The sequence below is a fragment of the Carettochelys insculpta genome, chromosome 26, assembly GCF_033958435.1.
Source record: "Carettochelys insculpta isolate YL-2023 chromosome 26, ASM3395843v1, whole genome shotgun sequence".
NCBI lineage: Eukaryota > Metazoa > Chordata > Testudines > Carettochelyidae > Carettochelys > Carettochelys insculpta.
The window spans coordinates 10,829,153-10,852,088 of record NC_134162.1 but is presented as its reverse complement, the minus strand read 5'-3'; the positions used below and the strand labels follow the sequence as shown (position 1 = coordinate 10,852,088).

Here is a 22,936-nt window from a genome sequence, read left to right as displayed (position 1 = left end):
AGCCGACTGAGGCCTGGCTAAAGGCACCCAATCGTTTGCAGAGAACCAGACAGAATCCTTTTGCAAATGTGTGTGTGTGTGTGTGTGTGTGTGTGTGTGTGTGCAGGGGCACTGTCACATTTTCTGTTTTATTCTGAGTCTCTTTTGAGTGCTGCTCTTTCTGCTTCTAGATACAGAAAAGTGTGGGGCGGGAGGGTGAGGGGGGGCGAAACGCTTAGCCACCTGTTGGATTTCCACACTTGCAGAGGCTGCAGTTCTTTTCACAGTGTCTCTCGGTCTTTCTCCTCACTCCCTGTTCCCCAGCTTTCAGTTCACAACCAGCCCATTGTGAGGTGCAATGAGAACAGCTGGTTGGAGCATTTTAGGCTCAAGTGTAACTTTAGTCCCTTCAAAAAGAGAGAGAGAGAGAGAGAGAGAGAAAGAAAACGCCTCAGAAGGCTTTTCCAGAGGATGGCAACGCCAACAAGGGGATAATTTGATGGATTACGCTGCGGGGCTGAGGGGCTCTCCGTAATCCCCTTTGTGTATCTGTTTGACCAGAAGCGCAACAGAAGCCCCCAGCCTCTGGCAGAGAAAAGGCGGCTCAGCAGGGTGTGTTTTACATACAGGCATAGAAATATGGGGCCCTCGTCATGTGCGGCTCCTTGAATATGATCTATGCCAGTTACCACGCCACAGAAGAGGGGAGGGAACCTGGCTGGAGTTTATTATTTCCCTCCCTGCTCCTCCAATTCAATTTACATTTTTATTCTTCTGCTAATAATAACAAAACTGAGGGGGTGGGGGGAAGAGGGAGGCGAAGTGGGTCAGATGTCATGGTGATGGGCACAGTCGGTGAACCAGGATAAAAAGCAGAATCAAGTTTTCCTTGAACCCTGGGGATGGAGAGAGGGGCAGCAATTCAGATCCTGGCTTCACAACATGGGCCCATCTCTTGCAGTACAGCATGCTGCACTGGGCTGCGCTTCTAGAGAAGTTGAGGTGAAGCGCTAATTAGTTACTGATTGTCAGTCACAGACCCTGTCACTGCCTCTCAGAAAAGGATATTGCAGAGCTGGAAGAGGTCCCAAGAAGGGTGATGAGGATCCAAGAACTGTACGGCTGGACAGGGCCTATTGAGGTCATGCAATCCAGCCCCCTGTGTGAAGGTAGGACCAAGTAAGCCAGACAGCGTGGAAGAGGTGTTTGTCCAACCTGTCATTAAAATCTTGCAAGGATGGGGATTGCACAGGTTCCTTTGGGTTCCCATTCCAGACCTTAACAACCCTTTGAGTTTGAAAGCTTCTTCTAATATCTTGATGGTGATTAAGCCCGTTACTTAGATATTGAGAACAACTGGTCACAGTCCTCTTCAGAATGATCTTTCATGTGGTGGAAGATGGAGAGGGGTCACTGGGTTAGTTTGTAGCTTCACAAATAACAAGCAGTCCTGCAGCACCACAAAGACTAACAAATTTATTTATGGGGTAATGAGTTTGAGTGGGTAAGACCCATTCCAAATCTGAAGAAGTGGGTCTCACCCACAGAACCTCATTAGCTAATAAATACATTGGTTAGTCTTCAGGAGTGCCGCTTTCCTTTTTAAAAAAAGGAGCCAGGGCTCTGTACCCGCCCTTCCCCCTCAGCCAATCCTGCTGCTGAGGTGCTGGTACTCAGTACTGGCAACTGTGAGCACAAAAAAAGCACTGGTCTTCAAGGTGCTCCAGGACTGCTTGTTTATGGTGGAAGACTGTTTATAGGGTGTCCCCTCCTCAGTCTTTTTTTTTTTTCCCCTCCTCAAGACTAAACATGTCCACTTTTTTTTTAACCTTTCCTCTTGCACAGGGCTGTCTCTGCTGTTGCTGGTGCTCTACCGTTGATCTGCATGATGGGGTGATGGTAGGAAGCTAAGAGGAAAGGTGTTGCTGACTCTCCCTGTCCAGAGGGGCTGGATGCCATTTACTGCAATGGTGTCCTGTCCGGGAGAGTTGGCAATACTGGAGCAGGGCCGGAAGGGAGGTGCGGGCTGAAGGAGCAGCCGGGAAGTTGAGGAAAGTGCCGCTTCCCTCCGGCACAGCTTCCCTTTGCTGTGTCTGAGTCCTCTAGTCCCTGGGGGCTGGGGGTTGGGCCCTGTGGTGGTGCCCAGGGGATGGGATGGGGGCTGCCAGAGCTTCGGGGCGGGGCGGTGGAGGCTTATAATTGAGCCTGTGGAGGACAGGGGGAATGGGGTGGGGTCTGCCAGAGCCCAGGCAGCACACAGCTGCGCAAGGACATCATGGAATTTGTGGCACCCAACATGGCTGTGTGTTTTGAGTATGGGTAGGGACAACCCTGCTCATGGGTCAGGTTTTCTAAAACCTTGATCACTTTTTGTTGCTGTTCTCTGGACTCTTTCCTAAAGTGTGGCACCCAGAGCTGGCATTGTCCTCCAGCTAAGGCCAAAAGAGTAGGGAAGTTGCCATCTATGTCTTCTGCACAGCATTCCGGTTCATTCCTCTCCAAATGTTATCCTGTAGCCACTGCATTGCATGGCTGACTCATATTCAATCTGTGATCCAATGATCAGGGGCCTGGAAAAGCTCTCCTAGGAACAGGAACCAGCTAGGTGCTGCGCTCTCTTGAAAATCAACCATAAATCGTGGGTGCTGACATGGTCCTCTCAACCTGCAGCAGGAAACACAGTGCCCAGATTATACATGGCCGTCTTCGTGTCATGCTCTGCCCTCTGAAGAATTAGGGAAAGCGAGGGAACTGGAGGTGGACTTAAGACCTAGCAGCCTCCCCTGGGCCTGGTGTTCTGGGTAAGCTGAGCGTTGGGGCAGCCATCCAGAAGAGATTCAGGTGTTGCCCAGCTGCTTAGCAGAGCACCGACAGTTGGCAGCATGTGTTTCTGTTGGTGGTGCAGATCCGCTCATGCCTTGGTGCACAGAACAAAATGTATTCTGCCCATGGATAGAATAAAAGTAGAGGGAACCCTGCCTGGGCCTCTCATGTTAGGTGCCAGAAGGAAGGAATTTCTGCGTCTGGTTTCATCTCTTTCCCTGAAGTGCTGGCTAAACCAGTGAGTCTGAGATAATGGTGTCCTGGCCTGAGAGGAAACATAGTGTTAATTCAGAGACTAAACAGAATGAACTTCTCCACCTCCCCTCTTTAATGGTTATTCCCTCTAGCCCCACTTGGAGAGGGGTCAAGGAGATTGCCGGGGGGAGTCAGAGGAGGTCAGGTGAGTTTTCCGTTTCATCCCACATGAGCCTGCCAAAGCTATTCTGCACGGGGTCTTTCATATTCAGCGACAGTGAATAGACTCTGATAGCTGTGAAGGGATCTGGCACTGTATGAACGGCACGCCTGAAAAGCTCTCCCTCTCCATCTCCCACACACCCTTTATTCCAGAGAGCGGGGAAGTAAGAATCATCCTAACCGTGGCACTCAAAGATTAGGAATGTAATTTTGCCATTGTAAATGGGAACCCCATTGCACACTCAACGCTCCCCTCTCTCTGCCTTCTGCTCCGGAGGACTTTCTGCATCAATTCTGTTGGTTTGCAGGGAGGCAAAGCAGCAAGCCGGATTCCATTGGCGAATGTGTTTACGATACGTGCTACATCAGACCCGAGTCTCCAGCTGCCCCAGAGAAAGGTGCAGGAACTATGCTGCAGGGAGATATGGATATTTGCTCCCCCTTGAAATTCCAGTACCAGGGACTGAGGTATTCCAGTGCAGGGTAGGAGTCCCTCGTTTCAATCCCTTCTTTCTGATGAGAAGAAAGGTTTCACACTGGGATCTACTGCTTCTCTGCGGAGTGCTCTAATCACCCAGCTACACAGCCATCCTGTTCCCTTCTCTGGGCCAGTTAATATGTGAGTGAAGTAGCTTCAGGCCAGGTCTCCACTAAGAGGGAAGGTGGAATTAGTTAATTACATAGCTGGAGTCACCCTACCTTAATTTGAGCTTCTGTGCCATTTCCACTGCAGGATGTCAGCGGCAGCTAATGCTTCCCTTATTCCTTGCAAGGAGCAGGAATACTGGCACCAATGGGGGGCATCCATGGAAACTGATTTAGTACATCCCTGAATCGAGCTCCGGAGGATCAGCTGCAGCAGTGTCAATCTTCTCTGTAGTGTAGACATGTCCTCAGTAGGAAAGCCTGAGGAAGCCCCATCCACAGCCTAAAATAATCCAGATCCAAGCGATTAAGGGCGCTTAATTGCTCTGTGTTAAAATCCTTTCTTACTGTCAGGAGGTGAGGAACTGGAACAAAGGGTGGTGTGTGACATCCTCACTCAGTGTCTGGTCCATTAGGCCAGGGGTCTGCCACTTGTGGCTCTGGAGCCCCATGCAACTCTTTATGGACTTTTCTGAGGCTCCCAATGCTATAACTGCAAAGTTTAAAAAAAACAAAAACCAGAAACTACCCTCCTGGTTATTTTCAGTATTTCAGTGAACTTCTAAAAGCCCAGCAATGAACAACTTGTAGCTTAATAGCAAACAATATGTGATCTCAAAGCATTGGCTAATTCCGCCTTTAATATGTACAGTGTGTTGTGATATTTGAGCGTGCGCTGTTCTTAAAATAGGGGTTACAAAAAGTCTGGTTTGATATTTATTGAGGACCATCTCATATTCACATATATTGCAGCCCTTGAATTATTGTGTGTGTGTGTGTGTGTTTTTTTACTGAATTTGAAAAAAATGGCTCCTCTTGCTATTTTGGTTGCTGACCTCTGCACTAAGCCCATGGTTCTCAACTGGGGTACCTGTACCATTTGGGGTACTCAGAAGTCTGCTAAAGGGTACATCAACTCATCTAGCTATTTGCCTAGTTTTAGTTTTACAGCAGGCTGCATAAACAGTATTATTGAAGTCAGTACACACAGATTTCGTACAATGACTTGTTTGCACAGCTGTGTGTTTTACACACCCAGATTTAAGTACAATATTTATATTCTAATTGATTTATTTTATAATTTTATGGTCAACATGAGAAGGGAAGCAAATTGTCAGTAATAATGTGTTGCAACTACTTTTGTACTTTAAGGTCTAATTTTGGAAGCAAGTGTTTTTTTTTTGTTTTTTTTTTTAAAGTGAGGTGAAACCCTTGGTCTTTTGTGTTCCCCTCCAGGCTCCTGAAGGGCTACGCTGATCTGGAAAGGTTGAGAACCGCTGCTCTGTCATATTCAGGCAATTATTCAGAAAACATTTTCAGAAGTTCTAGAACACTAAACATACTCGTAACACTACGCTGCAGTACAACTTCCTCTGACACAGTAGAAGAAATGTGTTGCAAGGGTAGAAAAAAATGTGTGTCTGAAAATTGTAGGTACTGGGGGTACCTTTTTTTAAAAAGGGGTACTTTATTTAACAAAAAAAAAAGTTGAGAAACACTGCACTAGGCTAGAAGGGAGAGTTTTATCCCCCGCTCTCCTGACTGTCTTCCTCCTGACCACACCCATGGCTGCACTTAGCCAACTGAGTGCTTCTGTTCCCCTAATGTATGGATCAATAGCAGGGTTCCCTGAAGCTGAGACTTAAGTGCCTATATGTGTGAGCAGGGCAGGGTTCAGGATGCCTCTGGGTCCTTGTCTCCCACATCCTGGCTTTATGGGTCACAGTCTAAGGTTCCAGTCCTCTCTCCCCGCTCCATCATAAGGGTCAGCTCAGGCTTCATGGACTGCAGTGTTTTTCCTGTGACTTTCTTCTAGGTGCCTAAAAGGGAGATGTCACGAGACTCGGCATCACCATGCCGAAGTTCCTTTGTAGATTGCCCCTGCTACGGGTGTCAAGGCTGGAGGTGTACTTACAGTGTGCTGCTACTTGCCATGGAGCCTTAGGCAAGTCTTTGAAATTGGTTGCCTCAGTGTCCCTCTTGTGGGATCCCACTGATCTATTCTATAATGTGCTTGGAGACCCAGTACATGAGGCTGTATACTCACAAAATACCCATACCATCTCCATTACAAAGTCTGACTCATATCTCCTGTCACTGGAAGACACTGGACTTTGAAGAGTGTGTGGCCAATGTGCTTGCCATCTGATCCCAGATGAGCTTTAAAAGAGGACACCTGGGCTTAAAAAGGACAGGGAGCCTGGGTGTGGGTTCTCAACACCGGCTCGCTAGGAAGGAGGGAGCCCAGAGGACTGTCAGACTGTTCAGGAGGGAAGGAAGGTAGCAGGGCCCTAAGAGAGAGCAGCTTAGTTGAGGTTGCCCAGCAAAACTGCTTGAGAGAGACTCTGCTTGTGACAGTGAGTCTTTGGGATCAGAGGAGGCACCCTGTCTTGTTTCTCTGTCTTTTCGCCCTCACCTGCATTTAAGCTGATGCTTAGCAGCTCATACAAACCCAAGGCAGTAACTACAGACATTCACTGGGCCTGATTCTCTGTTGGCCTGCGTTTCATATAGCAGTGGCCCCCAGTGTAAGTGGGTGGAAGGATGGACAGGCTGGAATGGCTGCCCTTTTGATTTGGGGCTGACTGGAGGAGGTGCAAAGCTTTGGAGAATCTGACCCTGGGTGCAAGGGGAATGTGTATTGTAACTAGAAGGGAGGTAAAGAAGTGACAGACTGATGCTGGGCCTAAACATCCGTGGCAGCCAACCTGTTGTCTCTATCAGTGGCGCATTCCTGTAAGGACATCAGATTTCTTGAGAGAGGAAAATGGTAGATAATCTTGCAATGCATACAGCCTACAGAGTATTAAATGGGCTATTTGGGGCATCTCACTCCTACTTAGCTTTTTAAAAAGTTAACAGCAATTGTTTTAATTTTCCTAAGGAAATTATCCACAGCAAGAATTCATCTCAAAGGCAGGAACGTCATTTGACAGTTGACTATTGATCCAGCCAGACTTTGCAAGCACACCGAGCTTAAAATCTCCACTTCCTCTGAGCAATGTGGGTGTTACTTGCAAATCCCTGGCTTGGAAAACCTCAGGGTAAAAAGGGAATCCTTTCTTCATTTTGTTTGGAGACAGCAAGTTGTGTATAGGCAGTTTCCCCAGTGTCTGTAGGGAGGGTTAGCTTAGACTCAAATAAAAGGTGTTACTTAGAGCCTGTTAGCTAAAAAGCTTTAAAACCCTAGTGTAGTTGGGACAAATTTTATTTTAAGATGTTAGCTGGCAAAGGGGAAGTATAGAGCTCACCTGTACCAGGTACTGCCCTGTCTACTCTAGTCTCCCAAGCTGACATGGGAGTGTCTTCTACCAGTTTTAAACTATGTCTCTGTTTGACCTCTGGTCTTTGTATTTGACGTGTGAGTTGTTTGAGGCAGGGAGCACCTTCCTGTTGTTGTATTTGTACAGTGCCCAGCAGGTTCCTCTGTGCTTGGCAGCGTTTGGGCAGGGAGGGGACATTAGCAAGGCAAGTGCAAGACTCTAAAGGAGCTCCACTTTCAGGGATTGTGCCCAGTGTTCCTCTCAGGTGGGTACTTGGGCAGGGTGCCCAGGAGAGAGTCACATGGCCACTCAGGTGATTAGCAGAGCGCCCACAGTCACCCACAGTGGGCAGCATTTTTTGTCTATTGCTGGTGCACATCTGCACATGCCTTGGCTCACGTAACAAAATGTGTTCCGCCCATGGATAGCACGAAGGCTGTGTCCCCCAGCTATCAGATTTGGATTTATCTGCCCCCACCCTCCAGCTTCCCATTTGAGCAACAAATGTCTGTGCTTTTCAGATCGGTTGTGTTTAGCTACACCCCATCAGTCTTTCAGTCCCTGGATGCTTAGTCTCTCCTCTCCTGCCTCCCTGGGAGAGCAAAAATGTCAAGCATCCAGGGTTAGCCTGTTGTTGAAATGGATCCACTTCCCTTTGTCTGGCCAGCAAGTGCCTCTCTTTCTGGCTGGCTCCCTTCAAGTCACATCTCCTTCCGCCCACCTTACCTGGCTGCCAGGTGAAGAAGCTTTTACAAGCTGATCTATTGGTTCTCTGAGTGAAAAGCTATTGCCAGGTCGGTCGGGAGGGTATAAAAATAATTGTACAGAAAGCTTGGCTGGAACTTGCAATAGCTTCCCAGCTACACTACAAACCCACTTGTGGGCCAGGCTTGCAGATCTCTGCTCAGATGACAGACATCTCTTCCCTTCCACAGGGAAGAAGCTGTGTGTGAGTCAGGGCATAAAGTGTGAAGAACTTGGTTGTGGGAGCGAGTTCTGCTTTGATTTTAGGGGGCCTGGTTTGAACCCGAGTCTCATGGGGATGTTGTGCCTGCGGGAGAGTCAAACAGCGAACCCTGAATTCCCCAGGAATGGGAAGTGTGGTTTGCCCTAGTGCTCTTCCTTTGGAGGTGAGGTATGCATAGGTTATAGCCTCTCTCCGGTAATCTTCCTTCAGAGCAGAGCCCAGTGGTGGTATAGAAGAATTTACAGGATAGGAACCAGTGTAACCCTCCTCCTCCTTTCATCCACTCGGGTGAGAGCAAGGCTTTGCAAAGCCTGGGGTCTGAGCCACCATCTGCTGAGCAGAGACAACACGTGGGAGGGGTGTACAATGCCCCACATCATAAGGCCCCTCTGCATCCACCGTCAGCACCTCACTAATTCTGGTGAGTGCGGGGGTGCCCTGCCTCTCCCCAGGTGCAATCAGACCACACCACTTGGAGGGAGAAGGGAGGGACATGGTTGGGGAGAGAGAGGGTGATGGGAAGGGATGGAGCACAGGAAGGGGGGGGGATGGGGTGAGGGCACATGGCTGACCCCACCGATTCCTGCACTAGTCACCTCTGGTGCTTTGCACCCATTGTTCTTATTCCATTTATGTATTGCTTTCATGGGCAGTAAACAGGCGTGAAGACCTCTCCCACACCTCCTCAGCATGTGTGGAAATAGATGGTGCTAAACAGCAGTAGTATTCTGTGGGAGCTGGACTGGAGCCACAAGGTTTACCTGAATCTGGAGGTTCCCATCTGATTTGGGAGGGAGGGAGATTGACTTTCCAACCCTCTTCTGTAGAACTTCCAGCCGAAGTAGCATGAAGGTTGTACTGTAATAAGGTCTTTGGAGCAAGGACTGCGTCTTTGTACAGCACCTGAGCCAACAGGGCGAGGCCCCTAATATACCGTGCTTCAGTATTTAAAAAGATCCAAGGCAGGGAGGGCTCTGCAACCAAACCCCATAGGTGTGCTGTGTGTGCACTCAGACAGGTTGGCTCCACCTCCCCCTTCTTGCAAACTCTACTTAACTCCCTCTGCAAGGAGCCCTGAGCGCTCTGCGTCACCGCCAGGGTGGCTTTAATAAATGAAGTTCCTGCAGGGCAGAGGAGGGAGTTGACCTGAATCACAGGTGAGTCTGGTGTTATGGGCTTCAGTTTCAAGAGACGCTGCTTTTTGTTGGTGTTCTGGCCAGCTAGCAGTTTGATCCTGACCCTTTTTTTTTTTACCGCTGTGCCTTTACCAGTCTTAATGGACAATCCTGCCCAGTTAAGACGCACTCTGTCAGATCTGAAGAATGGGTCTTCCCCACTAGAGCTCATTGCTTAATAAAATAAACTTGTGAGTCTTTAAGGTGCTACAGGGCTGCTTGTTTTTTGTGAAGCTACAGACTAACACGGCTGCTCCTCTGAGACGGTCCGGTTAAATGAGTTTTTCTCTTGTGGCTCGCTAACCCAGCCCCACTTGTGTGACCAAAACTGAGTCGTACAGTGTAAGCATGTTGGTCTCAGGATGTTAGGGAGAGAAGGTGGGAGAGGTGACTTTTTTTAACCTATTCAGTGAGAAGGATGAGGTCTGTTTAAGCTGGAAAACTGGTATCTTCCTTCCGCCAAAAAAGGTGGTTCAAGAAAAGATATTACCTCACTCACCTTGTCTCTCCACAAGCAAGCTGGCATTAAACTGGTTAATGCTTGTCCCGAATAGGAAGAAAAGAGATTTTTGAGCAAGGTGCTATTTATATTGAAAGGGCTCCTGGCAGCTGCAAACTCGTCTACAATTTGGTCACAGTTGGTCGCACCCGAGCTGTACTTTACACCTGGCTTTGCTGCTGGGTACATTGTAGTGAATCTTCTTATTGAAGTGTAGTGGGGCCCAGTCGTGAGGGAGAGAGACACCTCTATTTTCTCTGCTGATACAAGAGACTCTGAGCCCCTCTGCCTTTGTCTGACATTCTGGAGCAGCCTGGAATCCCACTGCCTGCTCCCCCATTACAGCTGCTCTTAATAAATGCTAGAAATTCCCCTGCACTACAGAGTGGGAATGGGGCTTTTTGCATCTGCAGTCTTTGCTTTTGTCAACCCCTGTCCATAACCCAGCGCTGGACAACCTTCGCTAGTGAATGGGCTGCATGAGTGGCCTCCCCTTCCTCTCAGTGGGCTTCAAAACAGTCATAACCAAGATAGTCTCCCAGGAGAGGAACTGACTCATGCGTCTGACGAAGCGGGTCTTTCCCACAAAAGCTTATGCTCCAAAATATCGTAGTCTATAAGGTGTGACAGGACTTCTTGTTTTTGAAGATGCAGACTAACATGGCTACCTCTCCTGAGACTTCCCAGGAGAGGGTTGTTTTGTGAACTGCACTTGTGTCCCTAGAATTTGCAGGGCATGCTGATTGATCGTAGCAGTGCTGTGATTGGCTGCAGAGGGAGCACCCAGCTCTGACTGTCATTATGTGCAGTCGGCACACACCTCAATTTACGTGCTTTTGCGTTATGTGTGTGGCATTTTAGTAATACCAGTAGGAAAAAACAGCTCTGATAGAAACCAGCAGGATCTGGTAATGCTGTGCATGAGCAATGGCAAACAAAAGGTCTTGCAAGTCATATGTAAAATCCGATGGGCTGCTTGTGGCCCTTAGGTTGCCTGCCAGTGCCCTGAACCTTCTAGGTATTGAGGACCGCAGCACATGTAACATGTATGTTGTGTCTTCAACTTAGTGCCTGATCTGCAGAGGATCAAGACTTGTTATTATAACACCAACAGACTCTGATTATCTGAGGGTGTACTTGAACCTGGGACCTTTGGAGCTCAGTGCATGAGCCAAAAGCCAGCTGGCTCTCAGCTAAGGCTAGGGCAGGGATTATTCCCTGTGGAAGTGGGCTCAGGGCCATTAGATGGGACAGTGCACCATACCCAGAAGGTGTGTGGGTTACATTTTCGCTCTGTGTGGCTCTCTGGCTCAGAGTGTCAAAGCTCATGCTGTCAGCTGACGCCTTGCTGCAGTCTCTAGTGTGCTGGCCAGAATGGTGGCCATCACATGCTTCATGCTCAGCCTGATTGTGCTGTTTAGGGTCTAGTCTACATCTAAGCAGGGTGTATTTCTTTCCCGCCCACTGTCAGGGTTCCCTCTATTTTTTCCATCCATGGACAGAATACATTGTGTTTTGTGCACTGAGGCATGAGCAGATGTGCACCACCCATAGAAGCACAGGCTGCTGGCGGTGGGTGCTCAGTTAATCAGCTGGGCAGCACCTGAATCTCTCCTGGGCGGCTGCCCAAGTGCTCAGCCTACAGGGAACCCTGCCCCCATCCTTCCCCAGTCGATGTTAGTGTTTTTCATGGTTTCACAATATCTGGGCCAGTCCTAAAGGGGCCTTCAAATTTCCCATGTTAGCATAGGGGACGGAACTCCAGGGTTCCGTGCCTATTTTTGCTACTCACATGGAATTTGATCAGGGGTAAGTTGTTCCAAATCTCATTGGATGCCTGTTTCTCTTGCTGGGAAAGGAGGAAAACTCTCAGAGGGGTGCTGGAAGTTTTAATGGTTAGTACAGTCACACTGTTTTGGAGGTGCAAAGTACAGTACCTGTGTTGGTTTGTGCTCTGTATACTTGGCTGAGGTTTAATGTTGTTTCTCTAGCACAGTGTTTCACAAACTAATTTGGCCATGGAACACTTTTGGGCTTGTAATATATTGACAGAACACATGCATGCTGATCTGGGGTGTGCGTGTGCATGTGTGTGTGTGTTGATTTACAAAGAGCAAAAAAATAACGAGAGAATCATCTGAATGAGCAACTCATGCCCTTTGGATAGGGTGACAGTTAGCAACCCTATAATTAAATATAAAAATTAAATAGCAACCCAAACCAAAACATCTATATTACAGATGAAAGAAGGATGGCTTGTGTCATTCTTTTGTACAAAAATAGAAAGGACAATCTTGTTCAAAAAAGGACTATCCTTCCTTAAAGCTCAAAAATATTTTTATGAAAAAGAAACACAAAACAAATTAGGCATGGAAACATATTTTTAAATGTGTGTTTTTGTAGATGTTGTTATTTTTACAGAAAATGATTAGAAAATAAAAGTAAATAACATTTGACAGGTTTTTTTAAGGGGAAGGATGTTTTTGCATCTGTTTCTGCACGTCACATAATAACAACTGTGCTATTATGAAAGTGTTATAAATATTAATGTACCTACAATCTAAATATCATTCAAATACCTTAGTATTTCTGATACACATATAATTCCTTATTTAATATTTTAGAAGGAATTTTTTTCATGGAACACCCCTTCACATCAGGTGGAACACCAGTGTTCCACAGAGCACAGTTTGGAAAATACTGCTCTAGCAGCTTGCATTCTGAAGACTCCCAAAACAATTTATGGTCACTGCAGCTGGCCCCAGGTGGTCACACCCTTCCAAATGTTTAGTTATTGTAGACATAGAAGTTTACCAATGGAGTTCAGATTGCACAAATCGGTGCCTTCCACTCTGCCCCAGAGGTGGATGCGTGCAACAGCAATTAATTGGCTTACAGCTCCTGGCATGGATTTTTTTCTCCATTCTCCATGCCAGCCTGGGGCTGCCTCTTTGCCTCTCGCACCTAATCTTCCAAGGAAGATAACACAAAATAAGATGCACCACGAAATCATTAATCCTTAGGAATCGGTGGGCAAGAGAATGAATCACAAAGAATTGGAGCAAAAGAGCAGTAAAGTAGCACTTCAAAGACTTAACAAAATGATTTACTAGGTGAGCTTTTGAAAGCTCACCTAATATTTTGTTAGTCTTTGAAGTGCTACTTTTCTGCTCTTTTGCTTTGCTAGTATATAGACTAGCACAGCTTTTACTCTGTTACAAAAAATTGAGTGGGAGTGGGAGAGACGTTTGGCATGAATCCATGGGCGTTAGTTATATGGGATGAGTTAATGACTGTCCATGAACTTCTCAACTCGGTGGAAAGGCTCCTCCTTTAAGAACAGGGGAAGGTTGGGAATGATGCTCTGAATCTGAGGATAGACTGTTCCCCAAGACTGGGCTGAGCTGTTTGGCTGGTGGAGCAATCCCAATTCTTCAGGACGACTCACTCAGTTGCTGCAGCAATGAAGGTGATTTTGGGGGGATGATGTATGTTTTCCCCGTGGAGTTACAGAACACACATTCTTGTGGCACTTCAATCACAGGGGTGACCAGCACAAATCTGTCTGGGCCAGGTATCTAATCCAGCTCCTTGCTCTGGAGGTTTACAGGTCTTCCCAGCCCACTGAAGTAAAGTACATTCAGAAGTAAAGGGTCCTTAGATTGCTTTAGTATGAATTAATCCAGGGGTGAATAAACTTTTTACCTCAGGCCCCACTTATCATCCCTGCAGTTAGCAACCTCCCCCTCCCCAGTCTGTCTAAGATCCAAAACAATAGAAATGTCAGTTATGTTCATATGGGGGCGGGGGGGGAAAACTTGTAGCATGTGTAAGAAAATAAGTCTGTGGAATGTGAAAACTTTATGAATCGGTATAGAAATGTGAATGAATAGACATAAAAACAATAACAGTTTTGAACAGTTTTAATGAGATGTATGAGCCTGAAACCCAGTAGCCAATTGTGCTGCTCCCCCACTTAAAAAATTTCACAGGTTTGACCCACCCCTTTGTACACCCCTGGTTTATGAAATTTCGTGCACCGGCCCTTCACATTGTGCATCCCTGGATTAATGTACTTCATGGCAAGCTGGGTGTGAAAATACCCCCACAGTAAAGGCTGCCAGAGGTTAATCATTCCTGCAAATGCCTGGCTGTGCATTAGTAGTCTGTTAGAGCACTTTGATCTAGGCCTCATATTGGACTACCTCAAAGTGTTGTAACACACTGTTAATGTGGTTGTCATCTGGGTGCACAGTAACAGTTCCTGACAGGCTAGCACAAGTAGATTCACACCCCACCTTGCTGCAAACTAACTGTTCATGTAGACAAGCCCTTAGGCCACTACACTTCTGAATGAGACATGTTGCGAGGAGGAACATGTTAATATGTTTTAACTTCCCACTTTAAGTACATTTGTCCTTTCTTGCCTGCATGTTTCTATGTAGCCAAACCACCTATTCCTCCAGCATGCTCCTAACAAACCACGGGACAGGTGCAACGTGGGGCAGGTCACTTAGGGTTTGTCCACACTGCTACTTCACTATGTTGTAACTGGTGTGCTCCAGGGTCTGAACAGCCCCCCACCCATCCCTGAGCACAAAGAGGATCCCAGCACCATTCACTCTTCCCCTTGAAGAGGTGGTGTGCCTATAGCTCTGGCTAGCGCTGTGATTACACTGCTGCAGCTGCGCTTTAAACTTAGGTGTGCAGACAAAGCCCCAGGCTATGTCTACATAGCCCCACAGTTCAGACTGTGGGGTGTGAGCTGCATCCTGTGTGCAGTGCTTTAATTGTCCCATGTGAATGCTGCAGGCACTAGCTAAAAGGCACTTACTTGGTGTTAAGGTACACTATAGTTCATCTCCACAGTGCCCACGCAGGGGAGTTACTGTAGTTCACCCTACAAACCCTTAACCTCTCTCGATTTTAGGGTTTGTTGTATGCATGGGGAGTTTTCCCAGCATAACTGTTATTGATTCCCTATTTCTGAATAACCCCATGCGTGGCTGTTCTTATTCTGAATTAGTGTAATCCACTTCCAGTCTGGATTAATCTAAATCAGAATAAGGTGCTCTTATTTTGGAAGAGAAGCAGCCACACATGGAATTCTTCAGGAATTTCATTTTAATTTCACACCCTCCCTTAATCCAGATTTATTTCCTGATGTATACGAGACCTCAGCTCCCCATCTATGAAAGGGGGAGCACTGAAAGTTGCCTCCCTAGGATGTTGTAATGAGTCTGTAAAATACACTCCACTGTTGTGGGATATTGGTCACAATAAACAATCTAGATAGGGAAAAAAGATGTGAAAGAGCATTAGTGGCTTGATTTCCAGCTTTAAGGCACATGAACAGCTGTTCTGACCTTGAAGTCTTGCCCTCATCAACGATCCCACCTATTGAAGTGCAGCTGCCGGGATCTGCTGTTCTCTCTGCCATCTTACGAGTCACCAGGCCAGCTCCTGCTGAGTGTAAAAGATCTAATGCACTGGAACGGTAAAGCAGACATGTAGCTCTTTAAAGACTAACAAAATAATTTATAAGGTGATGAGCTTTTGTGGGACAAACCCACTTCTTCATAGCCTTACTGGCTGTGATCTGAAGAAGTGGGTCTGTCCCACGAAAGCTCATCACCTCATAAATTATATTGTCAGTCTTTAAAGTGCTGCATTACTAACACAGCTATCTCTCTGTCGCATTGGAAATGGTCTATCTACAGGCTTCTGGTAACCACCCTACCCCTTGCTTTGGGCTCACCCTCATGTAGTTCCTGTGAGGAGCTGCGTGAGCAAGGTGACGGAAGTGGAACAGTTAACGGGAAAACAGATGACTCAGCTGGCAACATGAACTCAGATAACCAACTAAAGCTTATGGTCATTGCCTTTCCCTGCTAGAGAAGGCCATGCTAGGTCAGGTTTATTTGTGAGGCACCGTCTGTGCTGCTGAATGTCATGCTCCCGCCAAGATGAGTACCTAGTTCAGTTAAACTGTTAAATTGACCTGAGAGCTGTGTGCATCCAGGCAGGAACAACATATGACAGCTGCCCAGGCTGGAGATCTGGGATCAGCTCTTGGTCCTTCCTGAAATTATATCAAGTGACTTGGCCAAGTCACTTAATCTCCCTCTGCCATGGTTGCCCATCCGTACAATGAAGATAATCCTTCCTTTCTGCTGTCTCGTCTAGTTAACGTGTAAGTTCTGGAAAAGGATCGGTTTCTTACATGGGGTTGCATGGCATCTATTACAACAGGCATCTAAACAGCCTCTCAGCACACCTGTGATGCCAATTAAAGAAGAGGGTTTGGGTGACTGGCCGTGAGGGAGCTAAGCCTCCCAAAATTTAGCCTTTCTCGAAACTGTGGGCTTTTGGTATTGACGACGTTGATGCTGTTTGCAAAGGCCAGTGGGAGTGACTTTGTTTTGGGGGCCCTCGTGACTGCCCCTTAGCATCCCACTCCAGATGGCTGGTGCTGTTGGAATGGAGAGCTGCATCCAGTTTGGGTCCCTTTAAGAAGGATCTGCCCTGGCATGGATGTCTGATTTCTAAGGCGTTCTCTTCTTTGCTCCATAGACTGGAAGGTGAAGCAGGGCAAGAGACCTAGAGTATGAACTTTGTTGACCTGAGCCTCAACTCTGCCTCGTTGTGAGCACACAAAGCAGAAGAAGGAGACAGGCTGTTTGCCGCTGATAAAAATGGGCTGTGCAAGGAGACTTCGGGCCTTGGCGTCTGGCTGTCGTGTGCCCCAGGAATGCTGCTGTCTGGGTGACACAGCCCTCTAATGCTCCGGTGATGTGAGGGCAGCATGGCTCAGAGAGCGTGGGTCAGCATGCTCTTCCACAACCGCAAAGCCCAGCTCCTGCTGGTCAACTCCCTGACGTTCGGCCTGGAGGTCTGCCTGGCGGCTGGCATCACCTACGTGCCACCACTCTTGCTGGAAGTTGGGGTGGAAGAGAAGTTTATGACCATGGTTTTGGGTAGGTGGCTTCTTTCTTTCCTCCACCGAGAAGCTCACCCCCTCGGTGGGCACAGAGAGCAGTGGGGACATGCTGACTTGTATCCTCATGCTCTGGTCAGGGTACTGGAAGAATGTTTATAGTGGCGGGGGGCGGGGTTGAGAACCAAACTATAACCCTTGTATATAGTGGGAACCACTTCAAGCCAGGGCTGCTGCAGCAACCATATTTTTAGCACCTATGGCTCTGATCAGCTGAGAGAGCTCTGTTCTGGGGAGCATGTGCAGCCTGTTGGCTTAGAGCTGAGGACTAGCAGCCAGGCAGAGCCACTCATGGGGAGCGTGGGAGGGGGCAAAAGGGCAATTGCCCCTAGGCCCGGCTTTTAAAGAGTTGCATGGGCCACCGCATGGGCTCCTTGGAAACATCACAGAGCACTGTGGGCCGCTCAGAGGGGAGCATGGGAGTGTGTCCAGGGCTGACTGCTCCAAGCCCCGCCCCTTCTGTCCTTGGCCCCACCCCTTCCAGGGTGGAGAGCCACGCCTCCCTCCCACCTTCCTCCTAAGCCTGCAATGCCTGTTGGTGCAACTGGAGCCAGGGCTCCTGGGTTCTGTTTTTGCCTGTGTCTCTGGCAGGTCCCTGCCTCAGTTTTCCCTTCTCTAAAAGGGGGGGATATCCCTGATGGCTTACAGTTGATGAAGCACACTGACATGCAGGGTGGGGGGCTGTTTTAATGTGCTCTCATTGAGTTGCCAAGAAGTCTTAAAGCTCCACATAGCAAGGGGACAGAGGATGGTGTTTTGGGGAGGCTGAGCGAAGGCCCAGGTGTTCACAAATGGCTATGGGTGTCCAGCTCGAGACCACTTAAAGAGGCCTGACTGTCAGAGGGTGGTTGCTCTGCCTGTAAGCTCAGAGGGGCACCCACAATCACTCATCACTTGTGAAAGCCTCGGCCCTAGATTTTATTGCTGCGCACAGGAGATCACCAGCCATGCTAGGATGCTGCCCCTAAAGCTACATCTCTGTCTCCATTCCAGGGATCGGTCCCATCCTGGGCCTTATCTTTGTCCCGCTGATTGGCTCCGCCAGCGACCACTGGCACAGCAGCTACGGCCGCCGGCGGCCCTTCATCTGGGTCTTGTGCCTGGGAGTCCTGCTGAGCCTTTTCATCATCCCCCATGCTGGTCGCCTGGCAGGCCTCTTAGCCCTCAATGCCCACCCCCTGGAGATAGCCTTCCTCATCCTGGGCATCAGCTTGCTGGACTTCTGCGGCCAGGTCTGCTTCACTCCCCTGGAGGCCTTGCTCTCTGACCTCTTCCAGGAGCCTGACAGCTGCCAGCAGGCTTTCGCCATGTACGCCCTCATGATCAGCCTGGGCGGCTGCGTCGGCTACCTGCTGCCCGCCATCGACTGGGCCGGTAGCTTCCTGGCCCCTTACCTGGGGGGGCAGGAGAAGTGCCTCTTCAGCCTCCTCGCCCTGATCTTCCTAGGCTGCATCCTGGCCACCCTCTTTCTGACAGAGGAAGCTGGGGCCCAGGTGGACGCTCTGGGGGTCCCCGCATTGAAGGAGCCCTCCCCCAAGCCTTCTTACCCTGGTTGTTGTGCTTGCCAGATCCCCAACAGCCTCTTGCGAGCCAGGTACTTGATCCAGGCCTGGCGGAACCTCTGCGCTCTGCTACCACAGCTCCATGGCTTCTGCTGCCGCATCCCCAAAGTGATCCGGCGGCTCTTCGTGGCCGAACTGTGCAGCTGGATGGCCCTCATGACTTTCATGCTGTTCTACACGGACTTCGTGGGCGAGGGGCTGTACCAGGGGGTGCCCAGGGCCGAGCCGGGCACAGAAGCCAGACGTCACTACGACGAAGGTAATGAACCAGCAGAGTTTGCAGGGGATTAGAAACACTGAGAGGGGATGAGAGATGGGCTTCTACCTTTAGGTGTCGGCTCTCCCCCCTGGGGCTGAGGTCAGATTCAGCCAAAATGTCCGCACTGCTGTGAGACCCTCCAACATAGGTCTGTTTACCCAGGCTGAGAGAGACACTCCCAGTTGAAGCATGAGTGGGTCTGCATTGGGTACCCTCTCTAGATGGGATCGAGGCAGGGAGGGAGGTATATTAATGTGGCTGGCAACATGTTGTGCTTCGCTTGGGCAAAACACATTATCATGGAGTCCAGCCGCCTGCCCACGGGCCACACATGGCTTTGCTGTGTAGTCTGGGGCGAGAGACTGCCAGGACCAGAACCACTTGCCTGACGCTACCTGGTGTTTAACGACTATTGATCGTATTCTACTCCCAAATCTGAAAGGTGGGTAAAAAGAACATTCCATTTTACAGGTGGGAAAACTGAGGCATGGGTGGGTGCCAAGCAGAACCAAAAGCCAGCTGCTTTCTAGGGGGTGTTGCAAACACTGACCCATCCCTAGTTTTTGCCAGTCTTCAGCACCTGGCAACATGAGTTTCCTTGACCTAAAATCCCCTGCTCACTGGGATGTAAGCTGATCGTTTTGGGCTGAGGGAGCCCCCTCCTTCCCCATCTCACTCCTCAGGCAACATTACCCCGTTGCTCCACTACAGTCTGGGGTGACTTTCCTCTTCTGAATGATGAAATATGGGGAGGAGATCCTGACTGGCTGGCATGCTAGTCCAGTGCTCTGGCAGTCAGTGTGCTCCACTGGCGCTTGTGGTTTTACTGCTTGTCCTCTGTCACCTCAGACAAGTCTCCTCGCCAGGCAATTTCCCCATCTAGACAGTGGCACTAATGATGCTCTCCTGCCTCTCGTAAATCACTTAAAGACGGGTGCAAAGCCCTGGGAGCATTGAGCTGAATCGTGCTGCGAGAAGGATGTGCAGACATCTGACTCCTGGCTGGCTGAATCAATCCTACCCTGCTCTCTTCCTGGCTTCCCTTCATGGGTATGTCTCTGGGACCCTGTGACTCAGCTCCAGAGCCTCTTGGTTTCTGGCCCTCTCAGCCCATATATCATCAACCTTTCTCCTGCTTGCATCTTGCTAGGCTCTAACCATTCATAACACAGGTTGAACCTCTCTTGTGTGGTGCCCTTGGGACTTGAAGAAAAGAATTTGCCAGACTATGGGAAGTCAGTATTGTCTAGTGCATTACCAACCTTTCCACTGCTCACTGGGCTCTTCGAAGACATTTGGGGTACATTAGAGCAAAAGAACAGCACAGAACATGGAAAGCCAAAACTGGTGGCTGTAAACAAACTTTATGGGATCACAGGAAACAAGGCCACACCTGTGATAAGTGGTTGTCCAGCTAACTAAAATCATGCCAGATTACAGATGTTGACAGGTGAGAGAGAGTTCTGGATTAGAGAGGTTCAACCTGTAATGTGCCTGGCAGTGCAAGAGTCACCTTAGTTGTTACTTAATGGTTCTGCTGTGGTAGCCCCAGAAGGTTCCACCAGGGATCAGAGCCCCATTGTGCTAGGTGCTGTACAAACATCCTGTTGGGGACAATCCCTGTCCCAAAGAGGTGAGCTCTCCTAAAGTGACAGGCAGGATGGTTTGGGGGTCCTTTGCGCCTAATCTCATCTGATTATCCCAGGAGCCAGTGGGCTATGGAGACAGGCGAGGTGGGGAGACTCTCACTGCTGCTGCACATCTGGTTCCTCTTCTCCCAGCGGGGCTTGTGTTGAAATGTGCTGATGTCTATGGAGTAGAGTAGCACGTCCTTGCTTGGACCCTACTGAGTCCCCAGAGTTGCTTGGCTTTCAGCAAGCTGAGCAGGGGGTCACCTCCCCTCCCACCCCCGCCATACCCCACAATGTGTGCGTTTATTTTTTCAGGTGTTCGCATGGGCAGCCTGGGCCTATTCCTCCAATGTGTCATCTCAATCTTCTGCTCAGCTATCATGGACCGGCTGGTGAAGCAGTTTGGAACCCGGGCAGTCTACCTGGCCAGTGTGGCCTTCTTCCCCCTGGCTGCCTTCATCATGTGCTTCTCCCAGAGCATCCTCATCGTCACCATCTCAGCTGCCCTGACTGGCTTCACCTTCTCTGCGCTCCAGATCCTGCCGTACACGCTGGCCTCGCTGTACCACCATGACAAGCAGGTGGGGGCTGCTTCTGGGTTGGCAGGGGCTGGGGGGGGATGTTCTGCCGTGTGGGTGAAATCACATTGTGGGTTTGCAGCACAGCTTAGCCAGTGGCTTGAAAGAAACACAGGCGTACAAGTACAAGAGGTGTCGTATGTGCCTGGCAGTGCAAATGGGGCTTCTTACCTGAACCCCCTTCGTCTTGGATGTTTGAACAAAACCAGGATCTGGATCTGACCCAATACTACTGTTGAAAGACCAAAAATCCCATATCCTAGCCACTCCCTACTTGCCAGCCCATGGACAGCCATCATGCTTTGACTGGGGCAGGGTACCTAGGAATGTTTATTTGTAAAGTCAGTGCCCCATGTCCTCCACATTCTGAATTGCTTGTGTGGAAATCAGTCCAGGCTCCCAAGAGGTCCCTGTACTTTTTGTACCCCATCACCTTTGCCATGTCAAAAATCATGAGTCAGGTCCCGGAAAAAGCCATGAGATAGGAAGTAATAAATTACAATTGCTGGATTTGCTATTTGCCTCATCGTAGGGGAGATTTAGGGTTCTCTCTTTCACAGTTTTGTCCATAACCATGAGGGTGTCTGAAGTGAAACCAGAGTAGGGGGTTTTAAGAAAAACACCCAATGTTGAGACTTGATTGTGACAAGTTGGGTCGCAGAGATCCCTTTGAGACTGCTGACTATACCACTGATCCTGCCTACATGCCCTCTGCAGCGCCCCACCCACCTCTGCCAGTGAGCCAGAAGCTCTGGTCTCCCCCAGCAAAGGCACAGATTTGGGGTAACAGCCCCTCTGCAGAGTAGTACAGATACTAACAGCACCTCAGCTCTGGGAAGACTCAACTATGAGGCTGTTGACAACATCCAGGAACACAACCCCAAGGGGACCTAAAGCTTAAATAAATCTGTCTTACTCTGTATAAAAATTTTTTACACAGAGAGAGCTCATAAAGTTCACTCCCTTTATCAATAAAAAAGAGATTTGCACAGCTGTTTTTCCTCTCTCCCCCTCCAGGTAACAATAATTTACACTGAGTTTAATAATAAATAAAAATGATTTTATTAAGTGTAAAAGGAGGACTTAATGTGTTGCAGGTGATGACAGACAGATCGGTTACCAAGCTTAAAATAAAACAAAGCATGCTGGCAAAGCTTCAGACGCAATTAAACTTGTTACATGCTGTTTCTTCTGTAATAGAGATTTTTTTTTTTTTTTTCTCACAAGCTGGGCAGTCTCTTAGCTTGGCCTTGATCATTCTCCCTGTTCAGTCAATTTGATGGTAAAGCAGGGGTGTTGCAACTGCTAGCTCCCCCTTCATTTGGCTCCCTGCCTATAAATAGATTTTGCCCCAGTTGGAAATCTTTGGTGTTCACCTTCAGCCCTTCTCACCTCTATGGAAAATGGGTTCCAGCATTAGGTGACCTGATCACATGTCTCGACAGGACCAAACATCATTGAGGCTTACAGGAAAAATAAGACTATTCACAGATAATTGTCGTGTGCACTGGACCATTTAGTCTCCTATATATCAGTAATGGCTTTCACTAGCACACCTTGATCAATAGACAGGTTTACATTTCATATTTCTAAGTTCACATACAGAAATGATACATGCACATGTTCAAGGGATTACAAGCTCTTGAATGATAGGCCACATTCCCCAATTTTATTGGATATTGGAGTTGTGCTTTACATATGAATATGCACATTTCCATAAAACATATAGGGACACAGCGTCACAGTGATAAAATCACAGTAGTTGGTGAGGCCACTGTTGTTCCACAGCACTTGGAGCCTCGCATACTGTAATCCCATTTGTGACTTGTGGCGTGTGGCTTTCATCCCCACGGCAGGCAATGTGCTATGAATCAAAAGAACTAGGAGCTTTTACAGCAGACATCCAGATGCTGGCTGTTTCCAAGCAGCCCAGGCCAGCAGGCACTAGGACACCCATCAAACTAGGGATGCGTTTGGAGGACCTGTTCCACTTTGGTTTCTTCAAAATTCCAGGTTTGGGGATCTACTCCAGCCAATAAAACATTAAACCCTCTGGGAGGGAGGTTTTCCTGTCAGGCAGGGATTAGTGAAGGGAGGGGGTCTAACTGTTGCTGAGGTTGGCCAATGGGAGGGGCAAGAGG

At 48.6% G+C, this 22,936-nt stretch overlaps 1 protein-coding gene across 1 annotated transcript in view; it reads left to right on the top strand.

Annotated features, from left to right (window-relative positions):
* SLC45A3 (solute carrier family 45 member 3) overlaps nt 1-22,936 on the top strand; it is a 41,465-nt gene that overhangs the window by 12,299 nt on the left and 6,230 nt on the right. The window contains exons 2-4 of the mRNA XM_074977447.1: nt 16,342-16,745; nt 17,759-18,586; nt 20,533-20,798. Of these exons, the coding sequence (XP_074833548.1) occupies nt 16,574-16,745; nt 17,759-18,586; nt 20,533-20,798 (1,266 nt within the window). The 5' untranslated portion in view covers nt 16,342-16,573. The remainder of the gene's footprint in view (nt 1-16,341; nt 16,746-17,758; nt 18,587-20,532; nt 20,799-22,936) is intronic.